Source organism: Perca fluviatilis, chromosome 14, assembly GCF_010015445.1.
Source record: "Perca fluviatilis chromosome 14, GENO_Pfluv_1.0, whole genome shotgun sequence".
NCBI lineage: Eukaryota > Metazoa > Chordata > Actinopteri > Perciformes > Percidae > Perca > Perca fluviatilis.
The window spans coordinates 10,867,830-10,886,584 of record NC_053125.1 but is presented as its reverse complement, the minus strand read 5'-3'; the positions used below and the strand labels follow the sequence as shown (position 1 = coordinate 10,886,584).

At 42.0% G+C, this 18,755-nt stretch overlaps 1 protein-coding gene across 2 annotated transcripts; it reads left to right on the top strand.

Moving 5' to 3' along the window:
• The first annotated feature begins 2,073 nt into the window (after nucleotides 1-2,073).
• On the top strand, nucleotides 2,074-16,665 carry dok1b (docking protein 1b). Of its 2 annotated transcripts, none has more exons than XM_039823475.1 (5): nucleotides 2,074-2,430; nucleotides 12,082-12,405; nucleotides 13,001-13,112; nucleotides 13,259-13,431; nucleotides 14,335-16,665. In XM_039823475.1, the coding sequence occupies exons 1-5, from the start codon at nucleotides 2,374-2,376 to the stop codon at nucleotides 15,700-15,702; spliced, it is 2,034 nt and encodes a 677-aa protein (XP_039679409.1). In that variant the 5' UTR covers nucleotides 2,074-2,373; the 3' UTR covers nucleotides 15,703-16,665. The 2 variants fall into 2 exon arrangements, with proteins under 2 accessions (XP_039679409.1, XP_039679408.1); XM_039823474.1 differs by having other exon boundaries at nucleotides 12,998-13,112.
• The last annotated feature ends 2,090 nt before the right edge of the window (nucleotides 16,666-18,755 follow it).

Below are 18,755 nucleotides of genomic sequence, written 5' to 3'. Positions count from 1 at the left end.
TATATATATATATATATATATATATATATATATACATATATAGTGATCCCACATAATATGTATACATATTATTATATATACATCCAATTTTCTATCTATATATTGGAAATTATTCATTTATATAAGATTGTGGATAATATTTAACATCTGTTAGAATCACTATCAACCATGATTCAAATCACACGCTTTATTACATTTGTTTGCCATGATAAATTATGGGAACACAAAATGAGGGAAACCCTTCAGTTCACTTCATGTATGGTGTATGCAAGATACTAAGTTTTTTTTGTATACTACTAATAGGCTATGTGACAAACATTGAATGACAGGACAAGAACAGTGAAGAAACACTGGCAAATTAAAAACTCATTGTGTGTCTTGGCTCATGGTCTAAAAACCCATACTCAGTGTCAAGTATAATATTGACAGAGATTTAGCACCATTTGGTTATGGGCTGAAAACAGGGACAACAATCGAGCCAGCAGGAGGCATCTGCAACACATTAACTTTGGGGCCAGCTTCTCTTTTCCAACATAGGCTCCCTAAAAAACAACTATCATTCTTTGGCTACTTAAAATCACTGTAATAGCCTATCTATGTAGATAAAGTATCGAAGTACTAATAGTGAGAAACATGGTCTTACTTTATCATTTTTCTTCGTAAAAGGAATAATAGCAGTTTTCTAAGCATAGTTTATGAAAAGCTGTGATGTCCTGCAGTTTATTGGCCAATATAAACATCATATGTTGTCACATTCAGTTTACAGTATAATTTATATTATGCATATCGTTTATAAGTGCTTTAGAAATTGTATTATGTCAGAGCAGAGACCAACAGTGAAGTTACACAAGTGTGAGGAGGTGGGAGGAGAGGAAGAAGAGGAGCTGCTCGGTGCGCTCTCTCACCACGCGCTGCTCACTCCCCCTGCAGGGAGACAAGCGCCACAGATTTACTAAAATACCGGATGATAACTAATTCAGATTTCAAAATAAAAACAAACACTGGGCAGAATTCTATCAACTTTTGCATAACTAAAATATTCACCTTTAGATTGATATGATTTGTTTTCACTTTAGAACTTTTTAAAGCCCATTAACAATGTGAACACATTAATTCTCAAACTATCCTGGATTACTATTGAACTCTAATACTATGGCTTAGTAAACAATGCTGTTACTTACTGTATGATACAAAGCAGTATTGCTAGATATTATACCTCCTTCAAGAAGTCAAATTTCATCTTTGTCAGCCTTTGTTGGGTTAAGAATTCTGACTAAACAAAGATGGTAAATTGAGAAGAGATGTCATATTCCAATAATTTAGCTTCCGTTGGACATTTCAAGGTTTCTTTTGGGATTGATTATTTAATAGTATTTTGTTGGGTCCCTATCAGCCCCAAACTCCCTGCCAAATTGCAATTAGTCAAATTACCTGATCAGGGGCGTAGCACAAAATTCTGGGCCCTGTAGAAAGGAATTTTCTATGGGCCCCTCCCCGCATCCACAGCTATTCATTCTAGCATCTTTTTGGGGCCCTAGGTACTGAGTCCCCCTTCCCCCCCAGTCCGACACCTCTGTACCTGATAACCCAAACACCACGAAAACCAAAACACATGCATTGAGCATTGGGGCTTTTGGGTGCCTGGTGTCGGGCCACCTGCTTTGCCCAGCTAGTAATTCAAGGTTTTAACAAGGTAACAGGAGCAACTGTCCTGGGGGCCAGGTCCTCAGGGAACCCAAAGGTTTCAGGTTCACGGTGGGTTTTTGTGGTATTATGATTATATGCAAACATGTTTGGTCATACACAATGGACTTTATCCACTAAAAGCACAATGCCAAATGAAATGGCAGGAACCTTAAGGTGACACGTTGAGGCCCTGTCTTTAAAAATGGAATTTTTGAATTGAAATCTAGTTTAAAAGCCTTACGTTACATACCTACTGTAAAGCACTGCTGAACTGAGTCGCCATGCACCCAAAGCCGTTGTTTATTAATTAGACTTTTATTCTGAAAGTAGTAACCGGAAGCTTCACGTTATCTATTAAGTGTGGCTTTCCATTGGTCCAGCCCTAGGACAGGAGGAGTGAGAGGCGACAGATAGGCGCTTCACCGACAACATTTAGCCACTATTTCACTTTCGTCGGGACCACCCAGCGACTGCTTGGGCCTTTTTATTTACACCATGACACCTATTACTGTGCGCGAGCGGTACGACAAATGCGTTTTAGCGGCCGGGGAGCGGAAGTGAGAGAAGGGGGAAGTTGTGAGGGGATATAGGAAAAAATAAACCCCTAAAAAGTGTTTTTGTTTCTGGGTCAAGTTCAAGTCCAATTTCGCCTTTCTAGAGGAAGGGTGGCCCTGGAGTGTTGGGGGCATGGACACCCACGTTAAGGAGGGACAACTTTATGTGCAGCATCAAAAGTTTGGAAAGGTAAGTCCAAGAAAAAAACAGTTACTATTTTTTCTAGTACGGTTGTGGCGTTGACATAAATAACAAAAGATAACTGTAGCTAGTGACCTTATAATAAGGATGTTTTGAGGATGCTATAAAACATCAAAATTATAAGCAATAGATAGAAATGTAATAGGAATATAATAAATCAGTAATAGGCTATATGAGGACATACATGAGTACACGAAGCTCTTAAGGCCACTAAAACTAGTTAAATGCTTCTCAGACACACAAAAAGTCTCTTTATGTATATAGAAATGCCAAGGCCACTGCTGCCTATCAGTAATGGTGAATCATAATAATCTCTCCAGGAACATTATAGGAATGAATGATAAAGTAGGACCATATGTTTATGAGACAAATCAAGCCTTAATCATAGCATAGCTGACATTTTATTCAGGGAGATGGCAGTGTCCCATTAAGTCTTCAATATGTTTTAAATTCACACATAAGTGACGTTAACTTTGTACTATTCACAGTTGTAAACCATAAAGGAGCATGTTACGTCATGGCAAATAAATAGAGCACATATTGGTGCAATTACAGACCAGTCACTGTGCCCAGCGTCTTTAAAGACAAACTTACGGATGCAGAGAGAGGAAGTTATAGCAGTGTTTCACTGATCAGGCCTTGTTTTGATGTGGTGGTTTGGAGTGAACCGTGCATCTCTGTGTGTGAGCGAGCGTGCATGTGAATGTGTTAGTGAGCTGGTATAACCCTGGTGCACAGTTGCACTTTCTTAAATTAAATGAGGACAGAGATATAGAAGAGGTAGGTTTGAGAGTTGTTGTTTGTGTGTGTGTGTGTGTGTGTGTGTGTGTGTGTGTGTGTGTGTGTGTAGTGAGCTGGTGACATCTCACTTCACTGCATAATTGACAAAAAAATATTATGATTGCAATAGGACTTTCTGCAATAAGCACATTACAAAAGACTGCACAGCCAGCTGGAAAATTGAGATAATGGAGGAAAAGATCCTAATCAAAAAGGTAGCAGACATATTTCCACTTAATCAAAACTGCATATACAGTACAGCTGTTCACAGTTCACACCATTGCAACACTGCCAACGCCACTCTTGTGTTGCACTCTGTCTATCTGTGTATGTATGGGATCACTCAGCTTAGTTTAGGAGATCAGATCACACTGCACTCAGTCAGTGATAACACCTGTGGGTGTATCTGTGTGTTTGTTTCAGTCCTTGGCATCTATGCAACCTTGCCTCTCAGTTAGGGCTGCACAATTAATCGCAACTATATCAAAATCACAATATGGACTAGTGCAATATCCAAATCGCAGGGGGCGCAATATTTGTTAAAGTCAAAATATGTGTCAAACCATTGTAAATTAAGTATTGTGGTGCTGCAGAGATGTCCCGGCCTACAAATCGTATTTTACAGACTAAAGGAAAAAAAATCTCTGTTTAGTACAGATCCTCGCAAAAATCACACTATAATCATTTTAATTTCTTATAATTGTAATCCTTTTCAATGAGAAAGAGAACAATGAAAAAAAGAGAAAGAGAACAATGATACAAAAATGCCCTCCAATGTCGCGAATCATATCGCAATATCAGTCAAAATAATCGCAATTAGATATTTTCCTCATATCGTGCAGCCCCACTTCTCAGTGCACCGCTGGATAAGAACTAATTTGCTCTTTCAGATTTGTAAGAGGGTCTTTGTCTCTCTGCCTCTCTCTCTCTCTCTCTGGTCATATGACATGGGTCAACAAAACGTTCTGGCCCTGTTTCCTGCCCTGAAATCGCCCATCCACAATAGATATTCATACTCCCAAAACACACTTTCAATGCCTTTTCTAAACAGTAGAAAATACAATAGAAAACGAACAAAGCAAATCTCCACATTTTCATAAATAACATGTTATCTTTGCAGAGTAGGGCAGAAGAGAACTGCAGTGGATAAAAAAGAACCAGAGTAGAAATAATAGCACAGGAAGCTGAACCCTGAAAGTGCTGAAACTGGTTTGAGGTTTGCTGGGTGACTTATGCAATCGTTAGAGCTGTCAGTGGACACACACACACACACACACACACACACACACACACACACACACACACACACACACACACACACACACACACACACACACACACACACACACACACTCACTCACTCACCCCTATAGGCTCGTTCCCACGTGTATGGTTGGAAAATGTGACTTAAGTGTATAGTGGCAACGTCTGACCCAGGTTTCTGTTTCTGACTGCTGTTTTATCATGTGTGAAATCTGGCCTCTAGAGTTTATACAGCAGGCCGTTAGGATGTAAACCATCAGGATGCATTTTCATATACTAAGTTTTTACATTGTGTCTAAGATTTGAGTATCCACCGTCCATATCCAATCCGGTTAACAGTATTAGGGAGACCAGTAACAAAAGGAATCAAGTTGAATTTTACTGACATATAACAATAGTTATCAAATCTTCACACAGCACTAAGTCATCATTACACAGTAATTAAACTAAGTCTTGGTACACTGGTATAGAACTTGTAAAAAGTCACTTATGAATTCAATTCGTCAATCTTTCATTAAAGCTTGTGGTTAAAGGACTACTCCAGTGATTTAGTATTGCACTTCCATAAAGTTGTGATGTCTGAACTGAACTGAGACGTTTACTGATAGCATACTGATGGCATCATCAGGGATATTTAGTCAAACTTTGAAAAAAAAAAAAAAAAACTCCAGAGACACAGAAGACACAATATGAAGTACAACTCCTTGCGATGAATTAAACTGAACTTCATGTGCAAAATTTGTGAAGTGCCCCGCCCCCTTTAATGAAACACAAGAGGAAATTTGATAAATGAAAAGCGATTTCACAACAATGTCCCAGACTCCTCTCAAACACCACTACAGGACACTGAGAAGGCTGTTTTCTCTGAAAGTTGTATTCATAACATCCAAAGCATGACACTTTCTCAGCCAATGAGAATCACATCTGAACAATGGCGATGTGTAAAACATGCCAAATATTTGTGGTGATGTGGATGTGGAGCTGCTGTCTGAACTGCAGTTGTAAATGCGGTTACAGTACACAGGCCCGGTGCTTGATGAAAGAATCCTAAACTTTCTGCTGTTGTAATTACAGTTTCCACACTTGTAGAGCTGTCATGTACCGCAACATGTGCAGCAGAGCCATGTGATTGTGTGCATGATTTAGTGGGAAGGGAGCTGTCTGTATATGAATCTGCTTTTCTGCCACACACATAATTATGATCCAAGATGCTGTGATCTGCACTTTGTAGTTTTTGCTGCACCCCCTGGAGCTACAAAAAAAGCTTTTGGTTTGATGTTGATGTTAGCAGCTGTTTGCCAACTACCAGTAAAGGCTGCAGATGTGGGTAGATGGTAGGAGGATGCAGACAGCTTCAGCCGGGAGCTAGCAGCCACTTGAAAAGACGGGGTGTGGCAGGATAAAGAGGTATTGCACACCCTGAGGCTAGATTTATAGCACAGGGAATCATGTCTAAAGTAATAACTGCCTAATGGATTAATGGGATTCGTCTGATATTCTCTTCTCTCGCTTTGTTCATCAAATGCAGCAGATCAGACGCTAAATGCTATTTCCCAGAAAAAAAGCACCAGATCATTTGTAGTATGAAGAACTAACTTGACGTAGTAAAGTGTGTAATTCTCCATTTATACTCTGCAGTGGGCGTATTTTCAGGAAGAACAGCATGATTTAGTGAAGCTAAGTGGAAAGGAATGATGAAGCGTGTACAGAAACAATGATCAGTTCTTACTCACAGTTATTGTAATAGTTAGTGTGAATTGGATAAGTTCATTTCAGTCACTTCAACATTAATTTTTTAATTGTAGTATTCTTTCCATAGTCAAATTTAATTCACTTTCTTTCCCTTATGCAAGTCAACATGAATGAACGTAACTTTGCATATTACTTTCTTCACAATAATGCCCATCTCCTCCTAATTACAGTGATTTGTTCAGACACAATTGTAGCTTTGGCCTGAATGTTTGAGTATCATTTCTGTACTGTTGGTAATGTAAGTTTAGTGTCGAGTGGAAACTGTAAACGAGGCTGTTTCACAGCAAGACTATTGGTGGACATGGAGAACAATCCATCCCTATCGTTCGTGAGCATGTTACAGTATATGATGAACGGATAATGTACCATTTTATAGTGTCACAAACCAATCTTTTTGATTACAGTGCAGAGTAGCCCTCCTCTAGCTCAGTGCAGACATTGGGACATTTCAGTAGTGTGTGTGTGTGTGTGTGTGTGTGTGTGTGTGTGTGTGTGTGTGTGTGTGTGTGTGTGTGGGGGAGGTCATTTAGATTCCGATTCCCTCCGATTTCCCGTTCTTATCGAAATTGAATATTTCTGGCACATTAATTGAGCGAGAAAAGAAACGAAACCTGCCCTTTTTTCAGCAGATTGAAGCTGAAATTATAATGAACGACCTGTGATTCTGTTTTGTTAAAAAAAGGAAAATAAAAGGAAAATTGTACCAAATCAATATCTTATCAGGCACTGGGATGACATCAGGGACGCTGCCTTCTTAGAACACGCTTCAGACTTCCTCCATTTGCTTTATCACTGTGTTTGGTGAGAGAAAGATAGCTGTGGTCAGCCATGGTGAATGCTTTACAGTAGGTGTTTTACTATGCATATGTAACTGTATATATATATATATATATATATATATATATATATATATATATATATATATATATATATATACACACATATATATAAACAGTGAATATATTTAAGGTAAAGGGCAGTTGATGGGTTTCTTTTTTATTGTTTTATTGCCTACCAAGCTCTTTTAAAATTGCCTTTAGTTCAGTTAGAGCAACTTTCATTACTTTGAGGTAGTTTTTGGTTTATGTTTGTGGACAGGGACTGCCTTTCTCTCTAGCCTTTACCTGCTGGTAGAGTTGAAATGATTAGTTGATTAATCAATGAGTCGATCAACAGAAAATGTGTTCCTTTTATAATTCATCTTCTGATGAGGGTTTGGACTGTTGGTTGCTCAGACTGTATATCATTCTATGGTTGTAAGCATGCTGTCACTGTGTGTGTGTGTGTGTGAGTGTGTGGGTTACCTCGTTTGACCTACGTATGGACATCGTTATCTCCCTTGAAATATTTGTCTGCTCCAGAAATAGAGACAGATACATGGCCTGTGCACAATACTGCTTTGATTATATGAAAATGTGGCTTATTTTTACTTGACTCGCCATGTTGCAGTAACACAAAGCTGATATTCTCAGATTTTCTTTGGACAGTACATTTAAGACTCTTTACTGTAATTCACTGTAATTTCATTTTTACCACATAGTTTCCTTCCTGGTCAGCGTGTCTGTTTTGGTTAATCCTTTTCAGCTAGTCCCCCCTAACCTGAAACAACCTAAAAAGTTGTCAGTGTGCTATTGACTTTACGCCACTCACAGGAACTACTGCTGCTGCTGTCCTCTGTTAGAGTCCTGACATGTTTGAGAGTTTTTTTTGGTAGACACAGAGGACTGAGGTCAGGGCAGCAGATCGGAGGTCAAAGCAGTGGTCTGCCTCTCTCTCCCTCTAACACACACACACTTCTTCTCACTCGTTCTCGCCTTCCTTAACTACAGTAAAAAACAAACACACATGACACAGCACACATTCCGCTCCGATACACAAACATACTTTTACTCTCTCAGACACACACACACACACACGCACGCACACACACACACACACACACACACACACACACACACACACACACACACACACACACACACACACACACACACACACAAACACACACATACCTTCTACATGAAAACATGTATATATTGCAATAATATTCTAATCATTAAAACTACGGGTACTGGACTTAAGTCCCCACTGTGGCTTTTGAAGGGTGAATTCCCACTGAATCACACAGAGAAGATCTCATGTCTCTCCAAATAATACAACGGTCAATGCACGCACAATGAAACTGTGATGTAAATTCATAAACAAATGAACTCGATGACAGTTTTGAAGACATGACAGAATTACAATCATCTTTTGTTTTTTATGCAAAATGATCTCACAAGAAAACAAAATCCCCACCACGTCACTTTCTGTGTTGAATGTCGGGAAGAACAAAAGCAGCTAAAAAAGTCCTGAAGGCCACCACATTTTCTGAAGAACTTGTTACTGAAACGGAAAAAAGAAAAATAACAACAGAAATGTTAGCATCATGAGAGGATAATTTCATTCTTCCTTTGTTTCAAAGCTTATCTATTAATGTGTTAATGTATTCACTATGTACTAACTAGACATAGACATAAACAGGAATACTGTACAAGGCCTACAAAAGACTGCAACGTATAGGCTACATTTCACATGCATGTTCAGAATGATGCAAGATGGACATATGTTTATTATTTTCTTTATTTGACCTTCATTGAGACACAGGGTCTTATGCTTAAGAGAGACCTGTTATAACAAATAAGCAAGGAAGTAACAGTTTGTCCAATGGAAATTGATATAATTTCTTATAATAGCTTTTTTAGTTAATTCCATTCTCGTGAACAGACAGGACATCTCTCCCTCACTGTCATGATCTGTTTTGCATAATTTCCACTAAGTGAATTAGAAGCTGATAACAGTCTGTTGCCTTATATGGAGCAGCTTTTTCACACGTGCACACGCACGCTCACTCGCTCGCACGCGCACACACACACACACACACACACACACACAGTGCAGTAAGGACCATATTGCACAACAGAGGTTAATGTTTCACACCCTGTTCATGTATACTGAACAATCACGTTTGTCAGTCTGTATACAAGTGTGTGTATGTGGGTGTGTGTGTGTGTATATCGGTGTGCGTGCACTTGCGCACAGCAACAGATGGTCCAGAATGCACCAAAGGAATACTTACAACAATGCAAACAGATGCACATATGTACATACACTGAGACACACCTGGATGCAGAAGAAGGAAGTGAAGAGAATCCTGGGTAATGACAATCCCACACATTTCCTGTCCTTTCTGGCAGTTAGTTCATTGGGTCGAAGTGTGTGCATACACATGTGCATGTGTTGACTTCTGAAACCTGGTGTGTGTGTGTGTGTGTGTGTGTGAGTTAAAAATGTATTAAGTTGGCTTTCATGTGTGCGTGCGCCTCTGTTCTTGTCATTTTTGTTCTTGCCATAATTGGGATGTTTACAACGTATGACAGCTTTACTGCAGCTGAGTCCAATCTGGTTTGGACTTATTGTTAAATTGCAACGAGGGTTGTGCAGAATATATCATGCAAATGCTATAATTCCACATTAAGACTGACTCGCGTCTCTTATTTTCATGCTGTGAATGATAGTGAACAAGCTGATATGTTGTTACATGTGACCTGGTAACCCGATGGTGGAAAGTAAATATGTACATCTGCTTATCTACCTGTCTAAGTACTAACTTTGAGGTTCTTTAATTTCACTTAAGTATTTCCATTACGTGCTACTTTCTACTTCGACTTCACTACATAAACGAGGGAAACTCCTTTAGCTATAGTCACTAGTTACTCCGCAGATTAAGAGTTTAAATACTAACCATATGATGCATTTATAACATTTGATACACCGTTATGTATTCCACTCACCAACAGGGTCCTGGTATTGTGCGTGCAGGTTCACTGTCCCTCTGTCATGCTAGACCTTTTTCACGGCAGACATGTTGACATGTCATAGTAGGAAAAGCACAGGTGTATTCAAAACCATTAATGATGGCTGCATTCCACTTAGGAGAGGTCCTGGTATTGTTCATGCTGACTCACTGGAACAGCTTACTGGGACACTTGATGGAACTGAGCCATCAATTATCAATTTCACTTGTGCTTTTCTGACAATGACAAGTCAAAATGTCGGCCTATTCTACTGCAAATATCCTGCCAGACACAACCCTTAAATAGACAAATTGAAGCAATAATTTCCACAAATGTTCATTTTTGTGCAAAAAAAAAGAAAGAAAGAAAGTGGTATTAGCCGATATGCAGTCATCCGATTTATTTAAACCCTCGACTATGTATTGATATAAGCCTCCAAAGTGACACGTCAGGCTGTAGTTGTCGTTACACTGGACACGCACGCCTTATAGGTTATTTCATTTTCAGACATACCAGATGACAATTTTTTTGTTCAATATTATCTGAGCAGCGAAGAAGAAAAATCCCACTGATAGGGGAGCATTTGAAGACCCGCAGTTTCCCCGCTGGTCGAAGGATTTTCTGACCTTCCTGTCACAAGCTCAGCTCTCTGGCTGTCAGGCAGCTTCCTCCCCACTGAGTGAATGCAGGGGAATGTAGCCGAGATGAGGCATAGTGTGATGCGGAGGTACAAGGGACGACAGGGACTTCCCAAACAAGTGTTGAGTTCTGGCATCTCGTACAGTTTTACCATAATCACATACCAGTTTGTGTAGTGATTGCACATTATCCCACATGCAGTGTGTCACCGTGTCCTATTTTTAGCACTGAACATCTGGAGTCCTACACGCTCGCTGTGCGTCTTAGTGTTCAGTATTGTGTGTCATGTTGTATGTCCCTGTGGAGGAAGAGATCATTGTTAGCTGTTGCTTCCTCACTGCTCTCCTCAGGGAGACGTGATGCACCTGTCACCTACTTTGGACCGATTTATATTTTTAACCTGTTGGGGGCCACGGCACACTGCCTTGTAATTTCTCACAGTGGTATTATTTTGGGGTTATACCTGTTTTTGAGTGCACGTCTTGTCTTTGTTGGGGCCCCAATTCTAAGTATGACGAGGGGTTGTCACACTAAACTCTTACTCACTGAATCAAAGCAGTGGCTGCTGATCGAATGTAGAGGAAGCAATGGCGTGTGCTACTGGTCTGAGTCAAACTGCATTAGATTTATCACCACATGCCTCCTACATTAAGCCTCAGTCAGCAGATAAAAAGTAAGGGTAAGAAAGACCTGAAAATATGATTTTGACTCACAATCGTCTGAGGACAAACTCTGCCTTTTGCTTTTCCCCATTACTGTCTTAACAAACCACATGCAAATTGTTCTCCCCTCCCCAAAACAGGAACAGGACAGATGTGTGTTGCAAACCCCCCCTCAAAAAAAAAATCAGATTTTCTCTTTTCTAGCCTCTTTTTCTTCCTGTCATCCCCTCCAAACCTTTAGAAATAGCATTCTAGCATGAAATGCTGGATCTCAAGAGGAAATAAAACGTGTGCATCTTATTGTTGTATTACAAATAAGACATATAAATACATCAAAAGTAACAAAAGATCTAGAAAAGTTTAACGGCACCAAAATGGGAAAACATTACAGATCACGCACTTTAAATATGAAAAGAAAAAAAAAAAAACATCTCAATTAAAAATTAAATAAGAACAAGTAAACAAAGTAGAAACTCAAAGAAAGAAACTCAATACGGCAACATTTAAAAAAAATAATATGCACGTTGTAAGAATGGAACCAAAGGGAAACTACCGGGTCTGATGGTATTCATCTGTGGGTCGCCCCTACGAGCGACACCTATCACATCACACATTCCTAGTCATTAGTTCTGTTGATAACAGAGATATTGTTTAGTGCAGCTTTAAATGTTCTCCTCTGTAACTTTTCCTCCTTTCCCACTCATCAGAAATGGAAGAAGAACTGGTTCGTCCTCTACCCAGCCAGCCAAAACGGCATCGCCCGCCTCGAGTTCTACGACTCGCCCTCGGGCGGAGGGGCCGGGACCGGCGGAGGCTCGGGAAGCGGGTCCAATGAGAAAACCAGGAAGCTTGACAAGAAGATCATCCGCTTGTCTGAGTGCATTTCCATCCTGCCGGCGGTGACGGAGAGCTGTCCCAAAGAAAACATGGCAGCTTTCTGTGTGGAGACCAACGACAAGACGCACATGTTTGCAGCAGAGAAGAACGCCGCCAAGGACTGGATGGATACCATGTGTGACATCGCATTCCAGGTATCTTTACACCTTTTTCTCTCCTCATGGGAGCTTTTTAAGGTACGATCTTTCTTAACGTGTATATTTTGAGCCTGAATGGAACTAAAAAATATCTAACAAAACAAATCTCCTTATTTGGTGGAAAAATCTGAAGAACTTCTTTTTTTTTCCCAAAATCTTTTCAACTGCTAAATTCTTTTTGTTTGTGTGTCTTCCAATGTTTCCCACATGTCCCCGGAGTCTCCACACACACACACACACACACACACACACACACACACACACACACACACACACACACACACACACACACACACACACACACACACACACACACACACACACACACACACACACACACACGTGAACATTGCACTTGCATTGCAGAGAGGAAGCCAGAGGGAGTTTCCAGGAGTTCATCCGCTTCGTTCTCTGTTGCACACTCAGCCTCTCTCTCTTTTTTCTTTTCCTCCTTCCCTTCTGTCACTCTTTGCCTACTATTATCCTTCCAGTGGAAAACCAAACTCCTGATCAACATACTATAAAAAAGAATCCTAATTTGGCGTTTTTCTCAGCTGGTTGACTGTCTATGTGTGTGTCTGTGTGTCAGCAGGGAGGAGGCGGGGGGAGCAGCAGCAGCGGCACCAGTACTGCTGCAGACTCTAATGGAGGAGCCCAGGACCTGCAGATGTCCGAAAACCTCATCTACTACTCCAGAGAGGAGGGTAAGGACACTAAACACAAACAGTCTGGCCTTACACCAGTTTAAGAATCTGCAGAGAATATTGCATTACAGAAGATCATATAAAAAAGGAATTTGGGAATTTAAGTAAACGTAAGGAAAAACACCTCTCCTATCTTGTCCTTGCAGTGAACGAGTTCTGGGTGAGCGTTCAGCGCACCGAGGCGTCAGAGCGCTGCGGGCTGGCGGGCAGCTACTGGCTGAAAGCCGAAAACGACATCTTAATCTTGAAGGAGCCAAAGACCAAGAGGAACGTTCTCGTGTGGCCCTACAAGCTGCTGAGGAGATACGGGCGAGACCGGGTGGGTGCCTGGGCTTATGAGAGAGAACAGTTTGTCTTCAGGGATCAAAAAAAGATCTAATAATAAATAATCAAATAATAATAACAACAATAACGGGATCAGTTTAACAACAACAACAATAACCACTAGAGATAAATATAAAAATGTGCAGCTAAACAGCATAGAAACAGGTTCAAAAACAAATGCAAAACAGCTCTCTGACTCACCTGACGAGTACAGGCAGAGGAAGTTTGGTGTGTTCAATTCAAGCTGCGACTGCAACGATTGATTGATTGAGTTATTGTAGGAAGTGCAAATGGTACTTCTAGCAGCAGTGTGTGTGTGTGTGTGTGTGTGTGTGTGTGTGTGTGTGTGTGTGTGTGTGTGTGTGAGAATGTGGTCAGAGCCTCGGCGTCAGAGGATATCTAACTTTAGAGTCTGTGGCTGTTTTTGTGTCACTTTGAGGCTCCAGAGCTCGAGACCAGGGTTTCAAAATGATCGACCTTTAAAGTGTGCGTCTGTTTTCTCTACACACATGTGTATTTATGCATGTGTCGAGACTGACACTTACTTTGATGATAAAACCATGTGACAGCATTGATCTGAACGCGTAGGGCTAGAAAGCAGCGAAGGAGGTCTGTGCGTGAAATAGAATTCAACAGTAAGTCAGAGCAGAGCAGTGAAGCAATGCAGTCGATATGCTGAGAGAAATGAAAAGTAAAATTCAGTGGAAAAAGGAAGCAAGCGTTTTTCTAGTGCCAAGAAAAGGATAAATGAGTGATGCCTGGCAAAGAGAGCTGGGACGTCTGTGACTAGCTTCCATTACTTCAGTTCCATTTGGCATTTATTCAGACACCGCTGTGTATATTTATTTAGTGACACTAACTAACTTTTCTTTACTTTTCTTTTCTTTTCTTTCTCTAGGTGATGTTTTCGTTCGAGGCGGGCCGACGCTGCGACTCGGGCCCCGGTAACTTCACCTTTGAGACCAAGCAAGGCAACGAGATCTTCACGCTGGTGGACCAGGCCATCCAGTCCCAGAAGGTTCTGGCTGAGGAGCGCCACTCCAGCTACCCCGTCAACTTTGACTCCGACTGCCCTGCGTCACTGCAGCACCTACGCAGCGCCAATCCCAGTGGCACGACGGCAGGAAGCTGCGACAGCAGCAGCAGCTCCAGCAGCCGGGAGGCAGACGGAGATTCAGGCGGCAGCAAACCGGGCTCTGCTGATGGCGTGCTCGGGAAGAGAGAGGGTGGAGATGGAGGAGGAGGAGGAGGAGGAAGGGGGCAAGGAACAGCAGGAGGACTCAAGGGGAGGAGTTTACCAGATCCACCAGCCATGTTGGGGGTTTTGGGAGGTGGCGGGGCCCCTCCAAAGTCTCCCAGAGGGTCGGTGGCAGCTAAAGGTCTCTCCTTAGCTGATGAACATGCAGGTCTTTATTCCGAGCCAGCAGACTCAGTGCGCCTGCCTCTGCACAGCGCTGACTGCCTCTACTCCGACCCAGTGGACAGCATCAAAGCCCAAAGCCAAACCAGCAACCCGAACGCTCCAGTGCCCACCCCACGCCTCCGACCAGTAGGAGACGACGCTTCGGGAGGTGGCGTCCAAGGGGATCATCACCTTGGTGGCTGCAACCAGAGGAAGCCACCGGACCTGTATTCGCACGTGTACGACCGGATCAGCCTGGAGCTGAGCCAGAAAACCAGCGCGCTGAGTCTGAACGGGGCTGCAGGGGGAGGACGAGGGGTGAACAGTAACAGGCGACCCCCGGGAGGCAAAGCAGAAGGAGCTTCATCCCCTCCCGTTCCTCATCTGGAACACATATACGATGAACCCGAGGGCTGCGCCAAAGGCGGCGCCAGCATGTCCACTAGTTCAGGGACGGGTATTTATGACGAGGCCCGTTTGGAGCCCCACAGCCAGAGGAGACAGGGAGAGGTGGTGGCCCCGTCAGGACCGGAGTCCCAAAGACACTCGCCTCCGCAGCTGGGCCCGAGCCGCGGAACGCCACAACCTCCGGCTCCGAGGTGGCCCAAACCTATCACCGCCCCCAAGCCGGGCAGGGCTGCTTTTGCTCGGAAGGAGCCGGTGCCACTGCCCCCTGGGAAACATGGAGGTCCTGGTAGTAACGTGAACAACAACAACAACAACATTTGGGGAGGCGGGGGGAGGGAGCTGTACAGCAAAGTGTCTAAGCAGAAACCTCCGTCCGCTAATTCGTGCTACAACCAGAACCACCAGGCGCCCCTGAGATCACCTGACATCATCTATGACAACTTGGGAGATGTTTGACATCCTTCTTTTGCTCCAGGGACTGAACATGAAATGTTGATCTACTTTTGTGAAGAGAGGAGAAGTGTTAATGCAGAAAACCTGGTTGATGCCTTTATTCCTGCAGTTTCTCCCATCTGTGGACTGGCATCATTATTTGAGACAGTCGATTCATTTGGAGTGGATTAGCTCAGAACTATGAGAAAACCACATTATGGCTGCATTTTGAAACATTGAGTTCCACTATTGTAGGGCCACCCTCTGTGTGTGTGTGTGTGTGTGTGTGTGTGTGTGTGTGTGTGTGTGTGTGTGTGTGTGTGTGTGTTTGAGAAAAAGAGAGTGAGTGTTTGCATGGTCAAACCCATAACTGAAGTACTAGGCCACAGTGTGGTTGGAAGCACCCACTTCACTTGAACACACACAGAAATCTTTTGCCAAAAGGAGCGTGGCCTTACAGGCTTCACTTTAACAAGCTGAGAGAGCGGCTTGGCTCTTCTTTTATAAAATGTCTGCAGTGCTTATGAAGTCACTGGGAAACATGTTTTTGCACTGCTTAGGTTTGGAGTATCTTTGAGGCTAGCACTTTCTCAAAAGGAGCTGATCTTTCTCTGTGTGCCTGGACTGATTATAACAGTTTTTTTCAGCCCAGGACACTAATATGTGACGTAGTTGCATCTTAGGATCTACCCAATGGAAAAACATTGTTGCTACTGTTTTGGAGGATGCATTACAAGTGGGACTTTAAGACTGGGTCTTGGAAACAGACATTGGGTCATAAAGAGGTCATGGTCCTCATGTAGCCTTTGAATACAGAGGCGACTTCCTGCACAGGGTCATATTGTTGAATCCCTTCCTTGTACAGACAAACTCAATATGAAACTAATCAATCCCCTGCAATGTGTCAGTGTGCGAATGGATGTGTTATAAACAGCTGTGCTGTCTGTAAATATAACTATTAATAAAAATGGCTCCAAAAACATCAAATATTTCTCGGTAGTGGATCTGTAAACGAGAGAACTCCCCCGATTGCTACGTCACGCCTTCCCGTTAATGTGTACGTCCCATCAGGAGCCAATCAGACACCGTTTTCAGGTTTTCAAAGACTTTCTGTTCTTCTGGACCAAACGGGACTGTAAAACAGTCTGACCTCATCCCTTCCTCTGCCACACTCGGTTTTTGTTGTTTCAGTCGTTTTCCAACCACTTAATCGCACCGTTAAAGTTGAGCCTAGAAAAAAAAAAAAAAAAGAAGCAAAAGACTCTTTCTTTCTTCCTTCCTTTCTCCCTCTCTGCATTAATTCTGTTGTTCGGTTGCTCTGGTGACAGTTAATGGCGGCTGGTTCGGGTCGGACACGCTGCGCATTTTAACTGCAGAAATACCGTGAGAGGAGGACAGGAATACAATATGTTAAGAGGGGTCAAATGGGAAGATAGAAGAAAAAAAAAAAACCCTGTCCTATTTATCCTGAGCTGAGGATGACGAAAGAGTGTGAAGAAAAAGACGGGAGAGAAGAGATGAAAAAGATGCTGACATGATGAATGCTGGCCCGGATGAACCTGTCTGAGTCTGGTTGGCTTGCATAACAGGTACAGACTGTTCCCGTCACTGCTGCTGCTGCTCTTTATCCCCATCATCCCTCTTTATCCCTTTTCTTTTCTTTCCTTATTTACCCACCTGCTGCTGGACTACTTTCTGGACAGGGAAGTCCTCCAAAAGTAACTTGATTACACATTGAGGCTACATTTCCTAACTCGTCTCCCCCTCTGCTGTTTTTTCAGACAGAGTGGGGGAAGAAAAACAGAAAGAGAAAGAGCGACGACAAAGTTCTGTCTTTCTCATTAAACTCTCGATGAACTCATTGGAAAAAAGAAGCACGGTACACACACAGCACACAGTACATGGTAGTGTTTTCATGCTGCCAACATTGGCTCCTTTATTAGGGCTCAACACTTCCTGGTTGGAATATCCAAAACAAGCTGTTTACACATTTACAGTGTGTGTGTTAAAGACTTTGCCCAATTTCTGGTCATAACGTGAACTGCGTTCAGCTGAGCGTTTGGTTGTGGTTAATTTCTGAGAAAAGGTCATTCAACCATTTAGTTTGTAACGGCATTCATGGAAACATACCATACTTACGAAAGGGAGTTTTTGGTTTTATGGAGAGAATTTGTTAATAGCTAATGAAATGTGAAATCAAAATGACTGCGTTAACTGTGGATGAGAGTTAGATAAGAATATTATGACAACTCATATACAGTACAGGCCAAAAGTTTGGACACACCTTCTCATTCAATGTGTTTCTTTATTTTCATGACTGTTTACATTGTAGATTCTCACTGAAGGCATCAAAACTATGAATGAACACATATGGAATACTTAACTAAAAAGTGTGAAATAACTGAAAACATGTCTTATATTTTAGATTCTTCAAAGTAGCCACCCTTTGCTTTTTTTGATAACTCTGCAAACCCTTGGTGTTCTCTCAATGAGCTTCATGAGGTAGTCACCTGAAATGGTTTTACCTTCCCAGGTGTGCTTTGTCAGGGTTAATTAGTGGATTTTTTTCCCTTATTAATAAAAAAGCAAAGGGTGGCTACTTTGAGGAATCTAAAATATAAGACATGTTATCAGTTATTTCACACTTTTTAGTCAAGTACATAATTCCATATGTGTTCATTCATAGTTTTGATGCCTTCAGTGAGAATCTACAATGTAAATAGTCATGAAAATAAAAGGAAACACATTTGAATGAGAAGGTGTGTCCAAACTTTTGGCCTGTACTGTATGTTAAATATGAAGCCACAGCCAGCAGCAGATTAGCTTTTTTTTTTTTTTTTAGCATACAGTGTGGAAATAGTCATAGACAGATAAATAAATGGACCAACGTCTCTGGACGGAGACCAGTGAAGGATATTAGAAACACTTTTCTGGTGAGCGCTGAGTGTTACTGAGCAGCCTCCAACTGAGAGAGACGACGTAAATGTGACGTGAGCAACCTGTCAAAAAAAGTTGGAAGTCTTCTGGTAGCTGTGCCAAGAGAAATCTCAATCATTCCCAGCTTGGCTGTTGCCTGG